The 22,966-nt window shown below is 35.9% G+C and overlaps 1 protein-coding gene across 10 annotated transcripts in view; it reads right to left on the bottom strand.

Annotated features, from left to right (window-relative positions):
• HELZ (helicase with zinc finger) overlaps window positions 1-22,966 on the bottom strand; it is a 154,767-nt gene that overhangs the window by 104,095 nt on the left and 27,706 nt on the right. For 9 of the 10 annotated variants that reach the window (XM_087441462.1, XM_087441458.1, XM_087441459.1 and 6 more), the window contains 7 exons: window positions 21,286-21,322; window positions 11,427-11,551; window positions 9,457-9,513; window positions 4,828-4,879; window positions 3,381-3,456; window positions 1,112-1,310; window positions 309-416 (listed from right to left, as the gene is read on the bottom strand). In XM_087441462.1, coding sequence (XP_087297588.1) covers window positions 309-416; window positions 1,112-1,310; window positions 3,381-3,456; window positions 4,828-4,879; window positions 9,457-9,513; window positions 11,427-11,551; window positions 21,286-21,322 — 654 coding nt within the window. Of the gene's footprint in view, window positions 1-308; window positions 417-1,111; window positions 1,311-3,380; window positions 3,457-4,827; window positions 4,880-9,456; window positions 9,514-11,426; window positions 11,552-21,285; window positions 21,323-22,966 lie in introns of those variants that run through there. The other variant, XM_087441466.1, reaches the window with a different exon arrangement.

Raw genomic sequence — 22,966 nt, 5'->3', positions numbered from 1 at the left:
AATAGTTAATTATAAGCCATGAACCCTATCCTATGTTTCAAGTTTGGAGGACAATATGTCGAAGACCTCTTTACCAAATAAATAAATAAATAAGCAAGCATCTAAACATCTACAAAGATTTTATCTCAAAATCTAAAAAAAACCATACCTTTAGTGACCAAAATACAGAAATACTCCTTAGCACAATACAGAACCTACATAAAATGTACTTAGATTAAAACATTTTCAATGTTCTTTTAACACAGAGATTTACAGGTCCAAAAAGCTTTTAAAAAATTTACATTCTTTAATTAGCACAAAATTCATACCTTACAAGTGAGAGCAAAGGTCCATGTCTGGTGAGATTTTTTGGTGTTGACAGTAACCGACAGACCAGGATTATGCTCTACCTTTACTCCTTCTATACATTCACTAAGCTGAAAATAGAGAGCAAGTAATGTTAAAGTTTTTATTCCTAAAAGCACAAACGAAAACTCTTGGCATGGTAAATAAATGTCAACAGTAAAGATGTTGATGGAACTGTTTACAAAGCAGGGTATTTCATACATTAATTTTCAGTTTTGTTTTTTTTTTTTTTAAAGATTTTATTTATTTTATTTTTTCCCCCCAAAGCCCCAGTGGATAGTTGTATGTCGTAGCTGCACATCCTTCTAGTTGCTGTATGTGGGACTCGGCCTCAGGATGAACGGAGAAGTGGTGGCTCGATGCGCACCCGGGATCCGAACCCGGGCCACCAGCATCGCAGCGCGCGCACTTAACCACCAAGCCACAGGGCCGGCCCATAATTTTCAGTTATTTTTATAAGAATAAAATATAATAAAGCTAAAACAAGAGACATAAGAAAATTAAAAACAAAAAAACTGGCAGTAAAAACTCCCTGAATAAAGATAAATTAATATAATACCTGCAAATCTCCAAACAAATGGCTTAGTTCTGCTCTTTATTTTAGCAAATGGATCTACTTTTGCTAGTAAAAATACTTATCAAGAATCAAGTTCTTCATATAGAGGATAAGGAAATAAACCAAAATATAGCATAAAATAAAGTCAAGACTGAAACAAGGTCATTGTTTAAAACAAACAAACACACAAATGCAGTTTATTTTCCTCACCACTTTCTCAGGAGATAATGAATTCATCCACTTTTCTATCAAGGTTTCCATGTAACTGCCTGAGAGCTGTTTATTCTCATTTTGCTGTTTCAATTTTATCAACCGTGAAGCATATCTTTTCTGCCATTCTGCTAGTTCTTCCTGGGAATGTGCTGAAGTACACTGGGCACCATACCTACAGATTCCTTGCTCTAAAAATCTAAGTAGAATAGGAAAGACTGTTTTATCATACACTTTGTTGGACCATTTAAAAGATAAACTTCCAGCATTTGCCCTCCAACTCTTCAATAACAAAAACAAAACTTCATCTCCTGAAAGGCCATATTTATCACACTGTCTTGCACAGAGGAGGTGAGAAGAGGTTTAGAGAACATTTACAACGTTAATCAAAACAGCAACTCCCCATATTCACTCACCTCTTTCTTTGCAATAAGGGGATGCTAAAGCAAAACATAATCATAACCAGCACCCCCCACACAAAAACTGGCATTGAAAAGGTAGCTTCCTTTGTGATATAACAACTCTATTAGACAATTCTTCTTAGAGCAGAATTTTTCTAAAGCAACAGTGACATCAAGTGGATTGTTCATCAAACACAGGTATGCCCTACTTCCCAAAATGATATGACCTAAAGAAAATTTTCCACATACTGGGAATCCCATTTTGAAAAAATTTAACATACCATTATTAAATTATCATTTTAGGGCTTCTACTTTCCAATTTCAAACGTAATGCCTTTCCTCTTTCCTGCATTACTACTACTTATATTTCATTGAAAATGTTGGACTATATTAATTTGTTTGAAGTTTTCAATAAATTAAGAATAAAAGTTTTATATTAGAATCACAATTAATTCAATAATTAGACTAAATTCTGCAATGGGTAAATTCACAAATATTCATTTTAAAGGATACAGAGTTAACGATTTCTCAATATTTATGACTCAGAAAATTCAATTGACAATTCAGTGGTAAAAAACAGATAAAAATGCAAGACTTTGATAATTAATTTTTTTAAGTTTTAAATATCCTGCAAAATTATGAGTCCAGTCATTTTTTAACAATTGAAAAATTAAAAACTTAATAAAAGATCTTCTGAGAGAATAAATGAAAATTAAACTATAAGTGGCAAAACAGACAAGAGAGATGTTATAATTTATCGACTAGGAAAATACGGATAGTAAGAAATACAAAATGAACAACAACACAATGTAAATTATCAAATGGTTCATCTTATTTGAAAAGATGAGTGTATTTAAAGCTTCTCTTGATGATACAAAGTACTCGAACTTAAATTATACTATTAAGATCTCTTATGCTTCGTAAGATTCATTTAAAATCATGCAGTTGTTTCTCTTAAGTATGTCTTAATGAGTCAAGTATTTGTTTTTCTACTGCTTTATTTCCCTAGAAACAAAGTTTGATGTTCTCATCTAGACTATAAATTTTCTCACATTTCCTTTGCATAGGATTGTGTTCTACCTGTCCTACAACACGATCCCACCAGGATTTTCAAAATTTACTACTTGGTTTCTTTATTTCTACTATAAAATCAAATCTGATGTCTTGACTATTCAATCATCAAAACTACATTAACAAATTTCCTTCATTATCAAAAGCAACCTAGAGTAATGAGACTTTATACCTAAAATCCCACTAGTTACTAGTTCTTATAAAAAGAACTGAAGAGTTCACCTTTCTAAATGTGACTTTAATAATTCTTTCCACCTTAATACATGATTATTACATTTTGAAAGGTTAGCCCTTCAAATATAAATTACTCATAAAGTCTATATAAGTATTACATGAAGATAATAGATTGTCTGTTTTTTAGAAAAGTTATTAAAATAATTTAACATTTCTTCATCTATTTTATGCTCTATTTCAGTTTATGTAAAGTAATTTCAATTTCAATCACCATAGCTTAGGTAAATTTCACAGAAACAAGAGACCAGCAATTAAATTCAGTCATAATAATACAACTGATATTATAAAAGACTTTGAAACAAAGTCTTAACAACTCCATTTAGATCATTGTTGTTTGTAACTAAAAGAAGGCTCATCGATATGGTTTTGACTTTTATTATTTAATGATAATGACCATTATGGCATCTGTTTCAAATTGAAAATAAACCATTTTACTCAATCATTATACTTCTTCCTTCACATATTATCTTCTTAAAATTTGAATTACTACTTTTCAAAAAGTGAAGGAAAATTATCCTTTGAATAAAGACATGTCATTGGTTTAAAAAAAAAATTCACGTTACCTTTTACACAAAGTATATTCCTCGCTGCTTGTGATTCCCCTAGGTGGTGGGCGGAAATGCCAACCATTACAAGATCCTAGAGAGTAATCAGGATATAGTCTTATCATTTGAGGCTTGCTAATAATTCTGAAATTTTAACGTGTAAAAATACCATAAACCCTCCACACACATCATCCCAGATGATGTAGAAAGGATATGATATACTTGCCTCTATCAAAAAAGTAATCTACCAATCAAATGAGTTAATTAACTATACAAAACTTAGAAATCACTGAAGAAGCAGTTGCCCAGCAGCTGAATCAAGTTGATGATCCTGACTCTATCCTAGCAACTGGCGGATATATTTCCAGTGCAGTCTCTTCCCTAACAACTAAAGAAGGGATGCTGGCGTGCTTGTCATTTCTTAAGTAGGAGATGTGTCTCTATTAGGAATTATTTCAGGAATGAGAAAATTATTGTATCCTGGAAGAAAATTTTGTAGAACAAATTCCAGTACCGCATACTGAGTGAGAAGAAGCTCCACATTACCACCCATGTTCCTTAGGATTTGCCTGAGACATGTCATTGTATAAAGCAATCCTTTTTTACAATTAAAATCAAGTTCAAAAAGTTGAGATAGGAGCTAAAAAATTACATTTGTTTACCTCTGAATACAATGATCTTTGATTCGTTTAGATAAAAGTTTCCAAATAAGCAAAGGAAAATAAGGCTCAGGAGACAAAAGGCTACAGCTACAGAGGCTGAGCAGTGACAAGTTTTCAAGGACCTTATAGTCATTTTCCATTTCCTCACAAGTCACTGTGCCCACCGCCCAAAACAAGGATATTCAGCCAGGTTAAGTTTAAAGCTGTGCATCATCCTTTACTAGTTGTGTGAAGGGGAAAATTACTGAACCTTAATAAATATCTGTTTCATCGCCTATCAAAAAGATGGAGAAGAGCTCTAAGTCAGTACATGTTTTGTGAAAGCCACTACAACAGAACACAGCATTTACCAGGCACTCAACAAATGGTCTTTCTTCCCTTTCCTCTGGCAAGAGAAAAGGAGATCACGGATTTTAACTGTGTAAGGAACAACTCAGCTTACAGATCAGAACTTCCAAAAAGCAATAATTGTACTAGCCTGCGATAGAGAGAGAGAGGGTAAAAGTCCTCCTTCTACAGATTGCTAAGAATGAGGTTTAAATTTAGAATTACACGGAGGCAAGAAGATGAAGTAGATGACCTCTGGAGTTACCTCCTACCTCCATTACTCCATTATCCTATGAAAATGGGCCAGTGAAAAAATTGCTTTCATCCACACTTAATTCTTAAAATTAAATTTTTATATTCTCTCCTACACCTCCACTTACATGTACTATAACTCAGTAAATTTCCTCCCAATAATCAATAAAAAAGCAATGCCCAGAATCACAGCTACCAGAAGTTACAGAGAGTTTGGTACTTACCCTCTTCTAAGTCTTCCACATGATATCCAGAGAGGACGTTACTAGTTGCTGTCTGCAATTTTTCAAATGAAAGACATTTTTATAACAAGAAATAACAGTTGATGTTGAATTAAACTTGGACATTTCCAACTTTTTTTTAAAAAGGTGGAGTTTGAATACTTAGAAATTTTTAATAAACATTCATGTTGCAAATGATATTTTTTGGTCTTTGCTCTACGTTAAACTATATTTAAGCATAGAAAACAAGTACTTGTGTGGCCTTCATTAAGGAAACTGATAGAGATTCCCTACATAAAAATTACCTGGTAGCAAAAGAAGAGAAGTCTAAATTCCCAGTCCTGAACCCCACAGAGTATCACCTTCCATCCATTTTTTCATTTCACTCTCCTCTTCCTAACATCTAGAGAATGACCAGCTAGTGAGGTGCCTTTTCTCCTGCAGCAAGTACAGCACCACCACTTCAGGACCTGGGAGCACATCCTGCCAAGTTCCCCTCACTCTGGCTTGAGCCCTTCTCCCACAATGGAGCCCACAGCTGGGGACCCACTCACTCTGACTTCCTGGTTTTCTTGACTCCCTTGGTACAGATAAAACCCCAATCTGTCCCTTTGGCTCTAACTTTACTCTAAGCTCCACACCTCCAATTTCAACTGAGTGCCAGCCATGGCACTTTTTCTTAACTATTCTATAGCATTTTACATGCTGGATCATTATCAGCTAAGAACAGATTCATTGTCAACAGCTGACTGCCTTTCTGCATTTCTGCACCTCACAGAGGATCTGACACATAATGGGTGCTCAGTAAATGCTGGATGGATAGGTGGATGGATGGATGATCACCCAAGCACTCCAAACACAGTATGTTCAAAACAAAATTCATCCACTTTACCCCAAAGCTGATCCTCCTTCAGTGCTCCTTACTTCAAGTTAATGGATTCCTCTCTCCCAAGAAAGCCAGACTGAAATGCTGAAAGGCATCTTGAACTCTCCTTTTTCTATCCTGCTCTGAGTATTCTCCAAATATTGCCCAACCAGGTCTCAAATGTCTCTCATATCCATCTCATACTCTCTACTCCGACTGTGACTGTCCTAGGGAAGGCCCTCCTTACTACTTGTCTCATCCACCACTGAACCAAATGACTGCCAATGTTACCCCGTACTAAGTCACCTCTGGGTGTTTACTTAGCTGCTCCCATCCTTTAACCTCTGTTTCTACACTCCTGCCTCCATGGTTTCCCCACAGAGTGTTAATCTCTCCTTTCCCTGCTTGTACTTCCATTACAGCACTTACTAACCACAGGCTGCCCTGTGGGTACATTAGCTCTGTGCATCTGAGACAGGCCCACCAGATTGTTTTTCATGGATATCTCAGCCTTCCAAAACCCACAGAACCTTGAACAGCACAGGCACTAAGTAAATGCTGAACTGAATCAGAAAGAAGAAAGCTTATTCCAAGATGAAATTTGGAATGTCTTGTATCATAAAAGAATGTCATAAATGCTATGACTGAAACAATAATATCACTATAATTTACATGTGGTTGATTAAATTGGACTTTTTAGGTTGGGCTGGAATTAAATCACTACAATACTGTTTCTACAGGAAAATGCCTTCTCATTCTCAAAATACTTACTAATAAGTTTTTAAAGACAACCCATTTTTTCCGTAAAATGAAAACTGAATATAAGAATACACAAGGTAACAAATCAGGAGTAAATGTTCACATTACAAGGATTCTATGCTCACAAAAAAGATACATTAAAAGATCTCTTTAAATTCTACAAGCAAGGTCTAAGCGCCATAGTCTCACACTAGCCCTCAAAATATGATTCCATCTACATAGAATTTATAAATAGAAAAGCTAAAAATTCACTTCAAGTATAAATGTATCTCTTCTAAAAAATTTACCAAAATAAATTCACCAAATATGCAAGAAAAAATAGGAATGAAATGTTTTGGTCATAAAATGAAGCCTAAAGCATTTATAATTGTTAGAAGGGAAAAATGGTGTGTTTCACGATCCAGTATCTGCAATGGGCAGAGGATGCCTGTGCTCACACTGCAGCTCTCAGTCTAGTGGGGTCTGGCAAACAGCACACCCTCCTCAGAAGAGCTGGTAGAAATGAGAAACTCTGCCTGGGCTGAGTATTTGGCCACTGTAGCTTTTAGGTTCCAAGCATCGTGTTTGGTTTTTTTTAAATACCCTTTTCATGTGCTCAGACTCCAAGACAGAAAGGGCAATATCAATTAGCTTATGATCTTCAGTCTTCACTGACACCTTTAAGGAAAGCGGCCAAATTTCATATTGCTAGAATTTCTATAAATTCACAATTATATCTATTAATTTGATATTTTAAATTTTACTAAAGAATATGTACTGTTTTTGTTTTCATTAGTCAGCTTTTATTTTCATGTTTTTATCCTAACCCACTAGCATTTACAAGTTAAATACCAGCTCACCCCCATCTTTAAATAACAAATTGTTGCTATTTTTAAATATGTCATGTGCAATAATAAATAAAGGTAGCATTGTTTGTTAGCTTTTTCTAGATGGATTTTTTTTAATAATATTAGTTCACTAACCAAAAAGAATACTACTTTGGTTACATAGAAAAGAAATTATAAACAAGACTTAAGTCACTTCTTCCAAAAGTACAGTCACAAAATAAGAGTCAAGTGATACGTGTGCCCTTACACGTAACAGGATTATAAATATTAAAAATAAAATTTTATACGTATTTGTGTATGATTATCAGATATAAAGCTGGTAATTGAATTAAGGCAATAAAAGAGAAGAACAAAGCCAAAAATCTTAATAAAATGAAAAGTCATCTTATACTACACTCTCATTTTAAAAGTCTAAAGCATTTATTATTGTCTTCTTTTACTCCTTAGAAATTAAAAAGACTACATATATACAAGAAAGAAAATGGCTTTGAAGTTAATTAGAGCTACTGATTCTAGGTTAATTCACAATAAGATAACGTAAACATAAGACAAAGAAAACGACATTTTTTTAAAGGCGTATATAATTGTAGCAAAACAAATAGTATCTTTACCCAGCTTATGTAATTCATGATGACTGTCTTCTTTGCTTACTCGTTTGTTTGTACAAACTGTGATATACTATTAGATTTGGAATGGGAAAGTAATCCACAAGAGATCAAGGTTTACACCTGGGGTCTCTGTTCATCCTCTCCACCTGTCTGTAGCACGCTCTCTCTCACTCTCCATGAGACAGACCTACACACTCTCCATGAGATCTTACACCTATAATTGTTTAATTAATTAATTTGTTGTCTATCTCTTCCCCAAGACTTTAACCATCAAGGACTATGGGTGTCTTGGTCAGTGCTCTATCCCCAGCACCAAGCACAGTACCTAGCACATAGGAGGTTCCAATTCCTGAATAAATAAGCCAATCAATCACTTTACATTGGCTTCCATTTATGATAAAAGCTGACAAAAATGGCTATTTTATTTTCTTTTTTTGCAGGGAAGAATTCGCCCTGGAGCTAACATGTGTTGGCAATCTTGCTCTTTTTTCCCTCTCCCCAAAGCCCCCCAGGGCATGGTTGTATATCCTAGTTGTAAGTCCTTCTAGTTCTTCTATGTAGGCTGCCACCACAGCATGGCAACTGACAGACTGGTGGTGTGGTTCCGCAACTGGGAAGTGAACCCGGGCCACTGAACTTTAACCACTAGACCATCAGGGCTGGCCCCAAAATGGGTATTTTTAAAATGAGTTACCTAAATAAAAATACTTTTAGGGGTCAGCCCCATGGCGTAGTGGTTAAGTGCACACACTCCACTTCAGGGACCCGGGGTTCGCAGGTTCAGATCCCAGGCGTGGACCGATGCACCGCTCATCAAGCCATGCTGTGGCAGAGCCCCACACACAAAATAGAGGCAGATGGGCACAGATGTTAGCTCAGAGCCAATCTTTCTCAGCAAAAAGAGGAGGACTGGCAACAGGTGTTAGCTCAGGGCTAATCCTCCCCACCAAAAAAAAATATATATATATATATGAGATGGCTCAGTGACTTCTTTAAAAAAAATACTTTTATAGTACGCCTGTATGAGGAACAGAAATTTGAGACTCACAAAGCTGTGGGGCTCATACACGCCACTGCTGTCCCTGGCCTTCCAGGTGTCTTTCAAGTGCTTCACCAGAGCACATTTTTGTTCACCATTTACCCTCAGACACATTATTTCCATTTCCTAAACCCCTTCCCTAAAAATAGTCCTTAAATCCGACTTTTTTTACTTGCTTAAAAAAATACAAAAGGCTTGAAGAGCATCTCATTTTTAATGACAGTATTTTCTAACAGCCAGATATAGTTAAACACTAAAATTTCCAATCATCTTTCCATTTGTTGGCCAGAGACAGCTAACAAGAATTAGGGACAGAACAGAAGACCTGGAATGCAGAGTAGACACGAGAAAAAGCAAAGTTCCTAGGATGGGACACACTGGGTTACAGGAGAAGGTCAGAAGGTTCCACTCGCCGACCTTTACAGCCTTGCTTGGTTGGCCAATGCCCAGTGATTTTCCAAATCTTAATAGAGAACACTTACTAGCCAGACTGAGTTAAACTCTTTCCAAAGAGATCCACTGAAATAGTCTTACCTCTGTTTCTGTGAGAAGTGTTTTCAGTCTTGTCAAATCTTTTGTTACCATCCCATTCTAAAAGGGTGAATGAAAAAGGGAAAAACTGATTAGTATATTCATTCTTTACTGTGGAGACTTAACTCAATTTCTCAGCTGTTTCTAAGGTTTATCTGTAAAAAAAACAACACTATCCTCATCTCCCATCCCCACTACCATTAACAGTGATAAAAAAGCTAACCATCTATAAGGAAAGTTAAAGAATAACTTTATATAACTAATAGAACAAAACATACAGTGTGCCCTAAAACACTCTATTCATCTTGCATAAGAGTTTAAAATCAATTCAATAAAATATTCACGAAGGCTATCACTGAAGAGCAAGACAGGATGAGCGAAGAGAAAAATAAACTTTTTTTCCCTAAAACTAATGGGCTTATATTTGTAAAATGGTGAACTCAGTTACCCACGACTCAGATTTACATAAAATGATCACACCACTTTAAAGACGGCTCATTAATAAAACTGTTGAAGGAAAATATGCAAAATAGTCACTCTTCTGAAATTCAAATTTCACTTGAGATTTAAAAGCAAATTACTTCTTCCTAGTTTAAAAACCCAACAGATAAAACTGTAACATGCTTAACTTATATAGAAATGTTCCTTAAGGATAGAATTATCTTAATAAAGAAGAGATAATATTCTTTATCATATATTTAGAACTAAATAGCTATACAATTTTGCTATCTTAATAATACATTTTAGGGCCGGCCCTGTGGTGTAGTGGTTAAGTTCGGCACACTCTGCTTCAGCGGCCCAGGTTCACGGGTTCGGATCCCAGGCGTGGACCTACACCACTTGTCAGCCAAGCTGTGGCAGCGACCCACATACAAAATAGAGGAAGACCAGCACAGACGTTAGCTCAGGGCTAATCTTCCTCAAGAAAAAAAAAAAAAAGAGGAAGATTGGGAACAGATGTTAGCTCAGGGCTAACAGTTTTTCTTCCTCAGAAAAATAATAATAATACATTTTAGCTTTTATATTCATTTGTGAATTTGGTGAAATCAAAAAACACTATTAAACCAATCAAACAATTCACTGCACACTAATTCCTTAGAAAAACTAAATTACCCTCTGAGATGGGTCATTACATTACACTCAGCAACATACCAAGTACCTTCCTAATTTCTATTTTCCACAGATATTTATTTTCAGTGAAAACACAACTTTGCTCAGATTTCCAAAATTGATATCGATTCAGAAGAATAAATAAGGTATAGGGAATTCGTGCTGTAGAGCAAAGTATACATATACTTTCTTGCTTTCACTGTTTTCATTATGATTCCTAAAAATATCAGCAAATTTTATAACAGTTATCAACTGGTGAAAAAACATTATAATCTCTTTTCTTACAATTTCTATAGATTGCCAACTCTAAGGTCCAAAAAGTAATTTTTCAATTATCTCAACCAGAAAGAAACATAAAAACTCTAGAAAATTAAATGCTACATAAAAAAATTTTATCCCAAAGTCTGAACAGAATTAGCTCCATCAGAGTGGTCATGAATATTAACTTACACACATAACATCTACAGAAATAAAAGTAATTATTACTTAGTTTAGATAAATTTAAACATTTTATAAAATAAATGGTTGAATTAAAGAACCCTATAAGATCATATGTCCCCAGAAGCATTATAAAACTTGAAAATATTTCCAGGTTCTGTTAAAATTATATCTTGAAAGAAAATCATTTAATTATCCTATACTTTCAAAGTTTTAAAAAGTACCTACAAACAAACTACAAGAAGCCAATGACTAAACAACAGTTTGTTGAAGAGAAATGAGTATCTCAAGATACTCATGAACTTTGATATCTGATAGGAGGAAGTAAGAGGAAAAATGCACACTAATGATTTTTTCACACAATATGCCTAAGGAGTCGAATGAATCTGTTTTCAGACATTCAAACTTACAGCTCAGCAACGTACCAGGGACTCTCCTGTCAGTGACTTGGCAAGAATGCTGGATACAGGTTGGAGCTTTCCTTTCAGCTGCATGCAGCAAAGCACTGCCTGAAAGGCACCATCTCCCTTAGCCAGTCCTTCTCGCAGCACTGTCATGAAAGAACAGCCATCATTAACCACATGACATTCAATACACATTTCTCTTGATTATAATATGAGCACACTCTCACAAGCATGACTTCTTATAGGCTAAAAGAATATCCTCAAGTACTAGAGGAAAGCAGTGACATTTCAGTTCTGTCTAAGGCACACATAGAGACAAAAAACACACGGGGCAACTGACATACCTAACCCACTACAGCCGATAGCGGATTGGATCCCACCATAATCACAGGAAGAAGAATTAATCTTAAAGCTCTCCAGTAAAAAATACTGTTCAATCTATGACTTCTGGGTAAATGAGGGCTTTTAAACTGCAGAGAGAATCGCTGAATAAAGTTCTCCCATTTTTGACAGTAACACAAGAGACCCAGTGCCATTAAAATGCATAAGAATAGAAACTGCAAATCTCAACATTTGATATTCCTAAACAATTAAGAATTAACCTTTACCAAAACCAGCAAGATTAACTAAGAACTCAATTGTCAAGTGGCCATAGAAAATTCTATACCCAAATTGTACGCAAGTGTTTACAGATTTAATTTAATTCAATCACAAGGAGCACATATTTCCAACAATACAGAATATAATTATTCTCATGCCATGTCATTCGAGATGATTTCTCACAGCAACTGCTAACAGTTCAACTAGCAAAACGATCTGTATCCTTCTCTTTACTGCTAAGCCCAAGATTCTATTTTTAGTTTATACACACTTTAGCTTCCTTTGTATGAAAATAATTTGCTGAAAGAAAATATTTTGGAAATTGCACTTTTTTCTAATTACTTCCAAGGAAATGCTCTGCTTAAGGATCAGTATAACATACTACATATTTAAAGTCCATTGGATCTGTTCATAATTATTTATTTTGCTTGTACTGAACATATCCTTTTGTTATCCTGTTCAATTTTATTACATAATTATAAAAACTAATAAAGTTCTACATAAAAGTTCACCATAAGCTCACCACTCAACTAAACAGTTTTCACTCATTCATGTTCTCTTCCAATTTTTATGAATATTTACATAATTGTTACATGATTATAACTGATGTAAATATAACAGTTTGTGTTCTGCTTTATTTCCCCTCAGCACATTCAATATTTTCCAAGTTATTAGAATGTTTATATTTATCATACTATTGCCTATATAATGTTCCATCAAGTAGATACATCAATTTATTTAACTATTCCCTTGCTCCAGAACAATTCCAATTTTTAACTATTAAAAATAACATTGCTGGGGGCCCGCCCAGTGGCATAGCGGTTAAGTGCGCATGCTCGACTGCTGATGACCCGGGTTCAGATCCCAGGCGCGCACTGATGCACCGCTTATCAGACCATGCTGTGGCAGTGTCCCATATAAAGTGGAGGAAGATAGGCACGGATGTTAGCCCAGGGCCAGTCTTCCTCAGCAAAAAGAGAAGGACTGGCATGGATGTTAGCTCAGGGCTGATCTTCCTCACAAAAAAAAAAAAAAAATTGCAACAATCCAAAGAGGCTTATGCACCCCTATGTTCATTGCAGCATTATTCACTATAGCCAGGACATGGAAGCAACCCAAGTGTCCATCAACAGATGACTGGATAAAGAAGATGTGGTATATATACAATGGAATACTACTCAGCCATAAAAAAAAGACAAAATCATCCCATTTGCAACAACATGGATGGACCTGGAGGGTATTATGTAAGTGAAATAAGCCAGAAACAGAAAGACAAACACCATATGATCTCACTCACATGTGGAATATAAACCAACACATGGACAGAGAAAACTATATTGTGGTTACCAGGGGCAGAGGGGGTGGGGGGTGGGCACAAGGGGTGAAGGGAGACACGTATATGGTGATGGACAAACAAAAATGTACAACCAAAAATTTCACAATGTTATAAACTATTAACACATCAATAAAAAAAAAGAAATCTTTTAATTACCATAAAAACTAAATATTTTAGTCATTAATATTTTTACTGCTTGGATATAATTACACTCTCAGAACCAATACTTCAGGAACTGAATCAAAAACAAAAGTAGATTCCTTTTATAAATATATAGAATAAATTCCCTTCCTAAATATTAGCCATTTAATTTTTGGCAATAAGCTTATTTGCCAAATATATATATTTTGGGGGGAGGGGGCATATAAACAGACTCTGAACAGTGGAAGGCCTAAATCAAGTTATTAACCTGAGGTCAAAATGTCCATGTGTTACCAGTATCCAAAAGTGTACTACAGACCAGAGTAAGAACACTGTGGCATATCTTGCCAATGTCCATTTTGCCAAATTGGGGTTTTTTCCCCACTATTCTTCTCCTCTGCCTCAACCCTTTTCCTTTGCCCTCTCTTTTCTTCCAACTGTAATACATAAATGCTTCTGGACATGTGGGCTGCAGCTTATGTGGCACCTTATGCCCTTCCTACCAAGGTCTTTTGCAGATAAAACGTTTCCTTTATAAAGTGCTTTTGGAAAATGAAAAGCCCTAATAGTATTCAATGTTAGGTATCACCTAGACCTCTTCTGAATATTTCATCTCCAGCTTTAAATACCATAACATACTCTTTCTTTTTAACCCCTGCTACCTTGCTCTTTTCAGTATTTGGTCTTAATCTGGTCACAAACACCTTCGTGATCTCTCTTACAGCCTCCTTGGGTGTGCACTGAGCTTTAAAGTGAAGATCTTGTTGTGTATTTTTGGAAGTACTCTTTCGTTCAACTTCAGTTCCTTGTCAAGACTCTTAGACTCCTTCCTTCTGGATATTTTCATACTACAGAAACATAAGTCATTTCTCCTGGTTTATTTTCAGTATTCCAGTTTAAATTTTAGAGCTAATTCATTTAATGTTCCTCAACTTCCTCATTACTATATAAATATAAAATAATTATACACAGTATAAAGCTGACAACACAATTAAGCATAAAAACAAAACTGAAACCTGGTTCCCCAGATCATCATAAAAGGTTTTTATTTCATCTACATGCTTGAATAAACTTTTTACTTAAGACATTGTTAAAATGATATTTGCAAAGTAGCCTGTCCTACACTGTGTATGCATTACAGAAAGAGAGAAAGAGGGAGAGAATGAGATTTTGCTGCCTGTAGTGCCTTCAACTTCCTCTTTAGAAAGAATCCTAATTTCCAAGATGCATTTGCTATATAGTAGTTACAGCAAAGTTTCAATCTCTGTTAACTGCTCAATAACTGGATTAAGAAACTTTTTCTATAATACAATCAATTTAACTGTATTTTTTATCTTAAAACTCTTCCACTGCCATCATTTCAATTTCAAAAGTCAACATCTTGGGCCAGCCTGGTGGCACAGCAATTAAGTTCACGTGCTCTGCTTCGGTTCAGATCCCTGGCGCAGACGGATGCATCACTTGTCAAGCCATGCTGTGGCGGTGTCCCATATAAAAGTAGAGAAAGATGGGCACGGATGTTAACCCAGGGCCAATCTTCCTCAGCAAAAAGAGGAGGACTGGCATCAGATGCTAGCTCAGGGCTGATCTCCCTCACACACACACACAAAAAGTCAACATCTTGCCATCTCTGTTGTAAGCACTCAAAGGAAATGCTGACTGTGGAAAAAGTAAGATTTTTTTCAAATCCTCTGCTAAGGCACTCCCTTACTTCACTGCTTCCATGGTTAATTTGCTTACTTTTTGTTTTAAATAATTTTCTTGGGCTGGCCCTGTGGCTTAGCGGTTAAGTGCACGCGCTCCGATACTGGCGGCCCAGGTTCGGATCCCAGGCGCCCACCGACGCACCGCTTGTCCGGCCATGCTGAGGCCGCGTCCCACATACAGCAACTAGAAGGATGTGCAGCTATGACATACAACTATCCACTGGGGCTTTGGGGAAAAAAACAGGAGGAGGATTGGCAATAGATGTTAGCTCAGAGCCGGTCTTCCTCAGCAAAAAGAAGAGGATTAGCATGGATGTTAGCTCAGGGCTGATCTTCCTCACAAAAAAATAATAATAATAATAATTTTATTACTGAGAAAACCTGATATTTTGCTACTCTTCTGACTATTCTCTTTGCCCCATGGGAGAGAGTTGCGTTTTTAGGTGTTCACAATAATCTTAATTTCAATTCCCCATTTGGTACAGTATTTACTGAGATTTTATAAAGTAAGGTACCATTCATTTTAAATTCCCTCCTTTTATGTATAAATATAATTTCAGTTAATATAAAATTAATGCTAACAAATATTTATTCCATGAGTGGAAAACAATATTGAAATACATTTAAAAATGTCACTCATGACTACAGCTGACACCTTGCATAAATTAGAAAACACGTAGAACGGATAGTCATACAACCATGATGAGACTCTTGCAACTGATTCACATAAGTTCAAAGACTACTGCTTACTTAGACATCTATTCATACAAAAAAAAAGAGTTCACATATATAGAGGGTAACAGTCCTCAAACTTAACTTATATATTAAATAAACACTCACTTCCCTGACTTTATTCTGTTCCAAAATTAGTATTCTATAATTTAACTTTTTATTCCTATCAATTTAAATATAAGAACTTTATTTAAAACAGTTAACAGCCATTATGGGAAAATGAATAGTAAAGTCAAGATCCCAATCCATAAAGCCTTAAGCTCCTGTTGGAGAACAAACTGTGGTACAGCCATACCATGGAATACTACTCAGCCATAAAAAGAATGAACTACTGATACACACAACTTGGATGGATCTCAAAGGCATTATGGTGAGGGAAAAAAGCCATCTTAAAAGGTCACATACAGTATGATTCCACTATGTAACATTTTCAAAATGACAAAATTATAGAGACGGAGAACAGATTAGTGGTTGCCAGGGGTTAGGAATGGTGGCGAGGGAGGGTGGTGAGTGTGACTATAAAGGGCTGCACAAGGGAGATCTTCACGGTGATGGAACAATTCTGCATCTTGACTGTGTTGGTGGTCACACGAACCTATACATGATAAAATGACATAGAATTATGCATACTCACTGTACCAATGTCAAATTCTGGTTTTTATACTGTACTACAGTTATGCAAGATGTAATCAGTGGGGTAAATGTACATGGGACCTCTCTGTACTCTCTTTGCAACTTCCTGTGAATCTATAATTATTACAAAATAAAAAGGTTTTTAAAATTCCTGTTGGAAAAATAAAGCTTGTATACATGAAATAAAAAAAAAAAGTTACTGTAACTGAATCTAAAGAACAGTGAATTAAGAAATATTATTCGAATGCATCCCTATTTTAAAAGTCTGGTGAACAGAAAACACTGGATGGACTAGGGGCTTGAAGACCCAAATTCCTGTCCCTACTCCACTAATGATTAAGCAATCCTGAGCCTCAGTTTTTTCATTTCTAGAAGATAAAATGCCCTTTTGCTTTTTTTTCCAAGTTTATTGTGCCAAACAGAATAATGTCTGCAAAATCCTAACGAGTACTCAGGTAGTGGTACAGGATAAAGAGAAGGAGCATAGCCTTTCAGATCAGAAAGACCTCACTTCAGAACCACAGTTCACTCTGGACTGGCTCTGTGCTCTTAAGCAAGTTACTTAATCTCACAAGGCCTGTTTCCTCACCTGTAAAACTGGAATGATATTATAATATGATTAAAATAACATTTCAGGGCCGGCCCCGTGGCTTAGTGATCAAGTGCGCGCGCTCCACTGCTGGCGGCCCGGGTTCGGATCCCGGGCACGCACTGACGCACCACTTCTCCAGCCATGCTGAGGCCGTGTCCCACATACAGCAACTAGAAGGATGTGCAGCTATGACATACAACTATCTACTGGGGCTTTGGGGGAAAAAATAAATAAATAAATAAATAAAATTTTTAAAAAATAACATTTCAGAAGGTCTGACCCAGAGATAATCCTGAACATACATTTTTACCAGTTAACTATCTTTCAAAAAAATTTTTTAATTACCATAAAATCTGTTTAATTGAAACTCTTCTGAGAAGAAAGGTGGGTAAAGATACTATATTATCCCCTCGATGTGTTCAAGGTTCAAACACGTATCAATTTGCCTTTTTTAATACCATCAGCCTCTATTCAACAGGGGTAGCTAGTTACCGAATCATTTACTTCACAGGGCAAGTATCATTACAATAAACGTCAATAGATGCACAAACTCCCTCGTTTGTAATGATTTCTTAAATTAATGACACTCTCAACTAGGGTTTAAAAATCTTGCGGTCTTAGGTAAAATATTCATTGACGTTTATGATGATGGAGTTTGACCTACACTTTACATGTAGCACAATACTCTTAGTTGATAAGATTTTCTTTTCATTTCACTTTCTCCATTTACCTCATTCCATTTTGTTAGTGTAAAAAAACGTAAGTTTCCTATATAATGAATATTTCAAAGGCAGAAAAAGAATCATTATTTCATGAAAGTTTTCCTGTTATGCCACATACAACTTATTTCCAGATAATGAAAACAGACCTGACCACCTCACTTATCCAGTGGTCACCAGCTTGGCAACTTGCACTACCCAGAACACAACGCCAAACTCAAAACTAAAATCCATGAACTTAAAGCCTATGTAGTTTATTTTCAAGATGCCCTTGAGTCCTCACTAAGAGTCTATTTACTCTTATTGAGGTAGAATTCCAACTTTAAAATTTTATGACTCTAATTAGTTCCTAGTTTGAACAAATCAGCCATTAAAAACCTTTTGGAGACAACCAGGTAAATCTGATTATGGACAGGGTTTCAGATAATATTACAGAATTACTGTCAGTTTTATTAGTTAACAATAATATTGTGGTTATGCAGTTATGGCCTTATTTTTTAGATGCACACTGAAGGATTTAGGAATAAATATCATGATATCTGTAATTATTTTTAAATATTTCAGAAAAAATAAATGAAGTAAATATGGTAAAATGTTACAATCTAAGTTTCAAGAATATGAATGTTTAACTATTTCCTCTACTTTCCTGTATGTTTTAAATTTCTCGTAACAAAATTTTTTAATGTTTTTCAATTCCATGACAAAGATTGCCTGATTTCCTAACCCTGCCTGAGAAGGTAAAATCAGAAAGTTAGAAGCAATAAGTGGAGAAGAAGGGGAGGGTAGTTGCAATGAGGCATATTCAGAGTTGCAAGGAATGCGAACCGATAGCCGACAGTAAGGGAACAGACATCAAGACAATACTGTACATAAAATGCAAACATAAGGTCTGGGGCCATCAAGATAGCAGTTATTCCACGGCTCTTCAGCATTACAAAGCAGCGTAATAATTAACAGAGATCAAGAGTCTCGTCTTGCTTTTTATTACTAACTGACTGCTTAACCATGGTCTTTTATCTTACATAAAAATAATGTTACCAAAAATTGAAAAGAAAATACATTACATATAATAGCACAACTCTACAACTAGCAATATATACATATACACTTGGCCAATATTCCCAAATGTCCATTACAAACAAACAACTTTAGATACAATGCTTTTGCATTTAATTAAGCATTTTCCATGTTCTTACTTATCACATAAATGCTAACAAGGAATGCACAGAATTTAATTAATGAACTCCTCCCTTATTGGAAGCTAATGGATTTTTCACTTTTACACACAGCACTGCAATGAACACCATTTCACATACCATTTTTTCCTTCTTTTGTATTATTTATTTGGGATAGTATCTCAGAAATGAGATTAATGGGTCAAAGGGTATAAACATATTACCAAGCTGCGTTCCACTTCATATTCCACCAACGCCAGAAGAGTACACTCATTTCATTACAACTTTACCTCAGACATTTGTTAAACCTTTTTCCCAACATTATAGAGGTATAATTGGCATACAAAAAAATTGCAGATAATTAACATACAAATTTGGTGAGCTTGGACATAGGTATATTCTCATGTTATTATCATCTCAATCCAAGTAATAAATATACTCATCACCTCCAAAAGTTTCCTGGCTAACTTTCATTTTGTTAATTCAGTAGTTCTAAAATAGTATCTAACTTTAAAATGCTAAGTAAAACAATTAACAGAAAAATGCAACATTTTTCCATATGCTCCTTCACCAACAGCATTTACTCTTCTGTTGACTTTTCACAAGTCGTTTAACCTTCTGGGACTTTGCATGTCTCCAAAATGAGAAGACTAGATCAACCTCACTAGTGCTCAAAGAAGTAAAAATTAAAGGAAGAAGGGCCATTTCTCATACATAAGATTGGCAAATGTCAAGACAGATAGGTTACAGTGCTAACGAAATTACAGGGAATGGGCATTCTCATATATGACAGGTGAGTGCATGCATTTGAACCTAATCCGATGGTGTCCGTTAAAATTATAAGTATATATTTTAACCCAGACATCCAACTTTTAGGTCTATCCTTCAGAAACAAAGGCAACAGTAAGAATGAATATATGCTTATTACAGAATGGATTATAATGACAAACTAAAAAACTGGAACCACCTGAATGCCCATCAGTATGGGAATAGCTGAATAAATTAAGGCACATCTATACCATGGAACAGTAAGCAGGAATTGGGGCCGGGGTATTAACTTAAAATAGATCCAGGACCTATTGGTATATAAGAAAGCAAGCTGCTTTGTAATGATCACATAATTCTTTTTTAATTTTTAAAGGAAAAATCCTAGCTGTGTCTTATAAGCATTTGTGTTTATCACTATAGAGAAAGGTACAGAAGATACAGCAAACTAATAACAATGATTCCTTCAGATGGGGAAAAAGGAGAAATGATTCTCTTCTTCATATTCCTCTACATTATTTGACTTATTTTTATTTGGCTTGTTGGTAATTTTTAAATGTCCACAGATGGTAAGGATTTTGTTCAAGGAAGATTGTACTAGATATCTCAAATTCCAATTAACTCCCAAAGCATATAATTCTATGAAGCGAGGTTCACAAAGAGGTCACTGAATCTTTAATGAATGGCTAAATTATGTCCAATATGCCACAGGAGTATGTAAGATAGTTTTGCAAGGTTTACAACAAAAATAGTTAATATTTTTAAAAGTTGTGACACAAAGGAATAACTAAAAAAAAATTACCGTATGTTAAACACCTCAGGCCCCCTCCCCAACTCTGGATAAATGAAACCTTATATTATCCAAATCACTGAGCTGTGCAAAAAATCCCACCAACAGTGTGTGAGAATATACACTGACCCCTTCTCCCACTCACTCCTAGATTCATTCTAGTGAATTGGCAGCAATCACGAAGAAAAGGATTTCTATTCTTTGAGTATCCAAAGAGCAAGAATCTTAATCAATTTCCTGCCCAAAAGAAAACAGGAAGAAGCACTAAAGAGCATTCTAGTCTGTCTCTTCCAAGGGAAATCTTCTAATGAAGGAGAAAAAAACATTTTAGGAGGGATAGGCCCAGCCTTTGAATTTATCCAAGCTTAATATTTTAATCAATATGTGTTACAGTTCCAAAAATTTGACTCTTATCGACTGAAAATATTCACACAAACCTTAAAAGGACACTATCAGTGTTTCCAAGGGAGTGAAAGGAATGTCAACAGTGGTGACTAGGAACAACGTTCTCGTGTACACCCATCGTAGAGAAAGTCATCATCCAAACTGGTCACTACTCACCACAGTAACGTGAGGGGTTTTAAATATGATAATCACTTGAAATTAGCATATGAAAAAATCAAACCTTTAACACTGCTCAATTAAATAATTCAAAATCTTCAAAGCAGAAAAGGAACATTTTTAAACATACCATGCCTACAATCTTCATCAGCTTGCCCATAGTTTTTCTGCAAAATAAAAGATACGAGATGAAATTAAGTAGTTCAAGGGCTGCTTAAAATAGAGATTTTATCAAAAAGAAGCTCAGCTTTGTTTCCAAGTTTAATCATTAATATTGCAAATTTAATAGTCACAGAGCAAAGCCAACTCATGTGCTCTGAGGATTATACAGTACTCTATAAACACCATTAATATACTTCCCTAGTCCATTTACTCACACTCCTACTTCTCACCTTCTCTCATTTCAAATCACCAGAACCTCCACCCCATCCTCATTCTCAGCTAATGACTTTACTGAGAAAATCCAAGACATGAGAAGAGAATTTCCATAGACTGTCACTACCACGTCCACCCGCTTCCCAGCACATTCTCTGCCTTCACCTGTTGCAGGTGAACCATCCATGCTCTTTTCTAAAGTCCATCCTACCACTCATGCAGACCTGCTCTATGCCCTACTCAAGAACATTACTCCAGGAAGCGTCCTCTACTCCTCCTACATCATTCAAGTTTTGCTTTCTATTGGTTTGGTCGTATATACAAACATGCTTTTATCTCTCCCATCTTAAAAAATCCCTCTCTTGATTTCACTTCTCTCACCAGCTACAAGCCCAATTTTTTTGTGCCTCTTTGGGGCAAAACTCCTCAAGAATTGTCTATACTCATGTAATTCAATTCCTTCCCTCTGATTCTCTCATAAACTCTCTTTAATCAGATGTTCAGCCATCACTCCATGGAAGATATTTTCATGGAGGTCTCTCCAGTGACCTCCATTGTATCCAGTTAGATAAACAGTCTATATTTACACATACCCAGTCAGATTCATAGTCACATCTCAGTCAATTCTCAGTTCTCACTTCTCTATTCATAGCAATTGACAGTGTTGAACATTCCCTCATTTGGATACACTTTCTTCACTTGGCTACCAGGACACCTTACTCTCTTAATTTTCCTTTACCTCACAGGTTGCTCTTCAGGTTGCTTTGCTTCTTCTCCCCAACCTGTTAACACTGTAGCGCCACAAGACTAAGTCCTGGGTCCTCTCCTCTTCTTTATGTACACTCATTCCCCTGGTGATCTGACCCAGGCTCAAGACTTTATATATCACCTATGGACCAGAGACTCTTAAATTAATATCTTTAGCCCAGACCTCTCTCCAAACTCCATTCTTGCATATCTGACTGTTTACTCGACATCTCCAGCTGGGTATCTAAATGACATTTTGCCCAAAATATGGGCAAATGTCAATATGCCCAAAACTGAACTCCCACTTTCCCCTACAAAACCGGCTCCCCATCTACAGCCTTTTCATCTCAGCTGAAGGAAACTCCATTTTCCAATTGCTCAGACAAAAGAACGTCAAAGCAAGTAACCTAGGACTACTCTCTATCTCTCATTCCCTGCATTCAAATTATACCCAGAACCAAACTACTTCTCACCATCTCCACTGCTACCATTTTGTCTGATCCACTGTCATCTCTGGCCTGGACTATGCCACTAACCTCCAAACCAGGCTCCCTGCATCTCCTCTTACCCCTTTATACTATTCTCAACACAAAAGCCAAAGAATTCCTGTTAAATCAGATCATGCTACACCTCTGCTCAAAACCCCACAATAGCTCCCAACTTCAAATAGAATAAAAACCAGTCCTTAC

This window comes from Ceratotherium simum, chromosome 16 (genome assembly GCF_057802395.1).
Source record: "Ceratotherium simum simum isolate JZ-2026a chromosome 16, ASM5780239v1, whole genome shotgun sequence".
In the NCBI taxonomy this organism is placed as follows: domain Eukaryota; kingdom Metazoa; phylum Chordata; class Mammalia; order Perissodactyla; family Rhinocerotidae; genus Ceratotherium; species Ceratotherium simum.
This window is presented reverse-complemented; position numbering and strand designations above follow the sequence as displayed.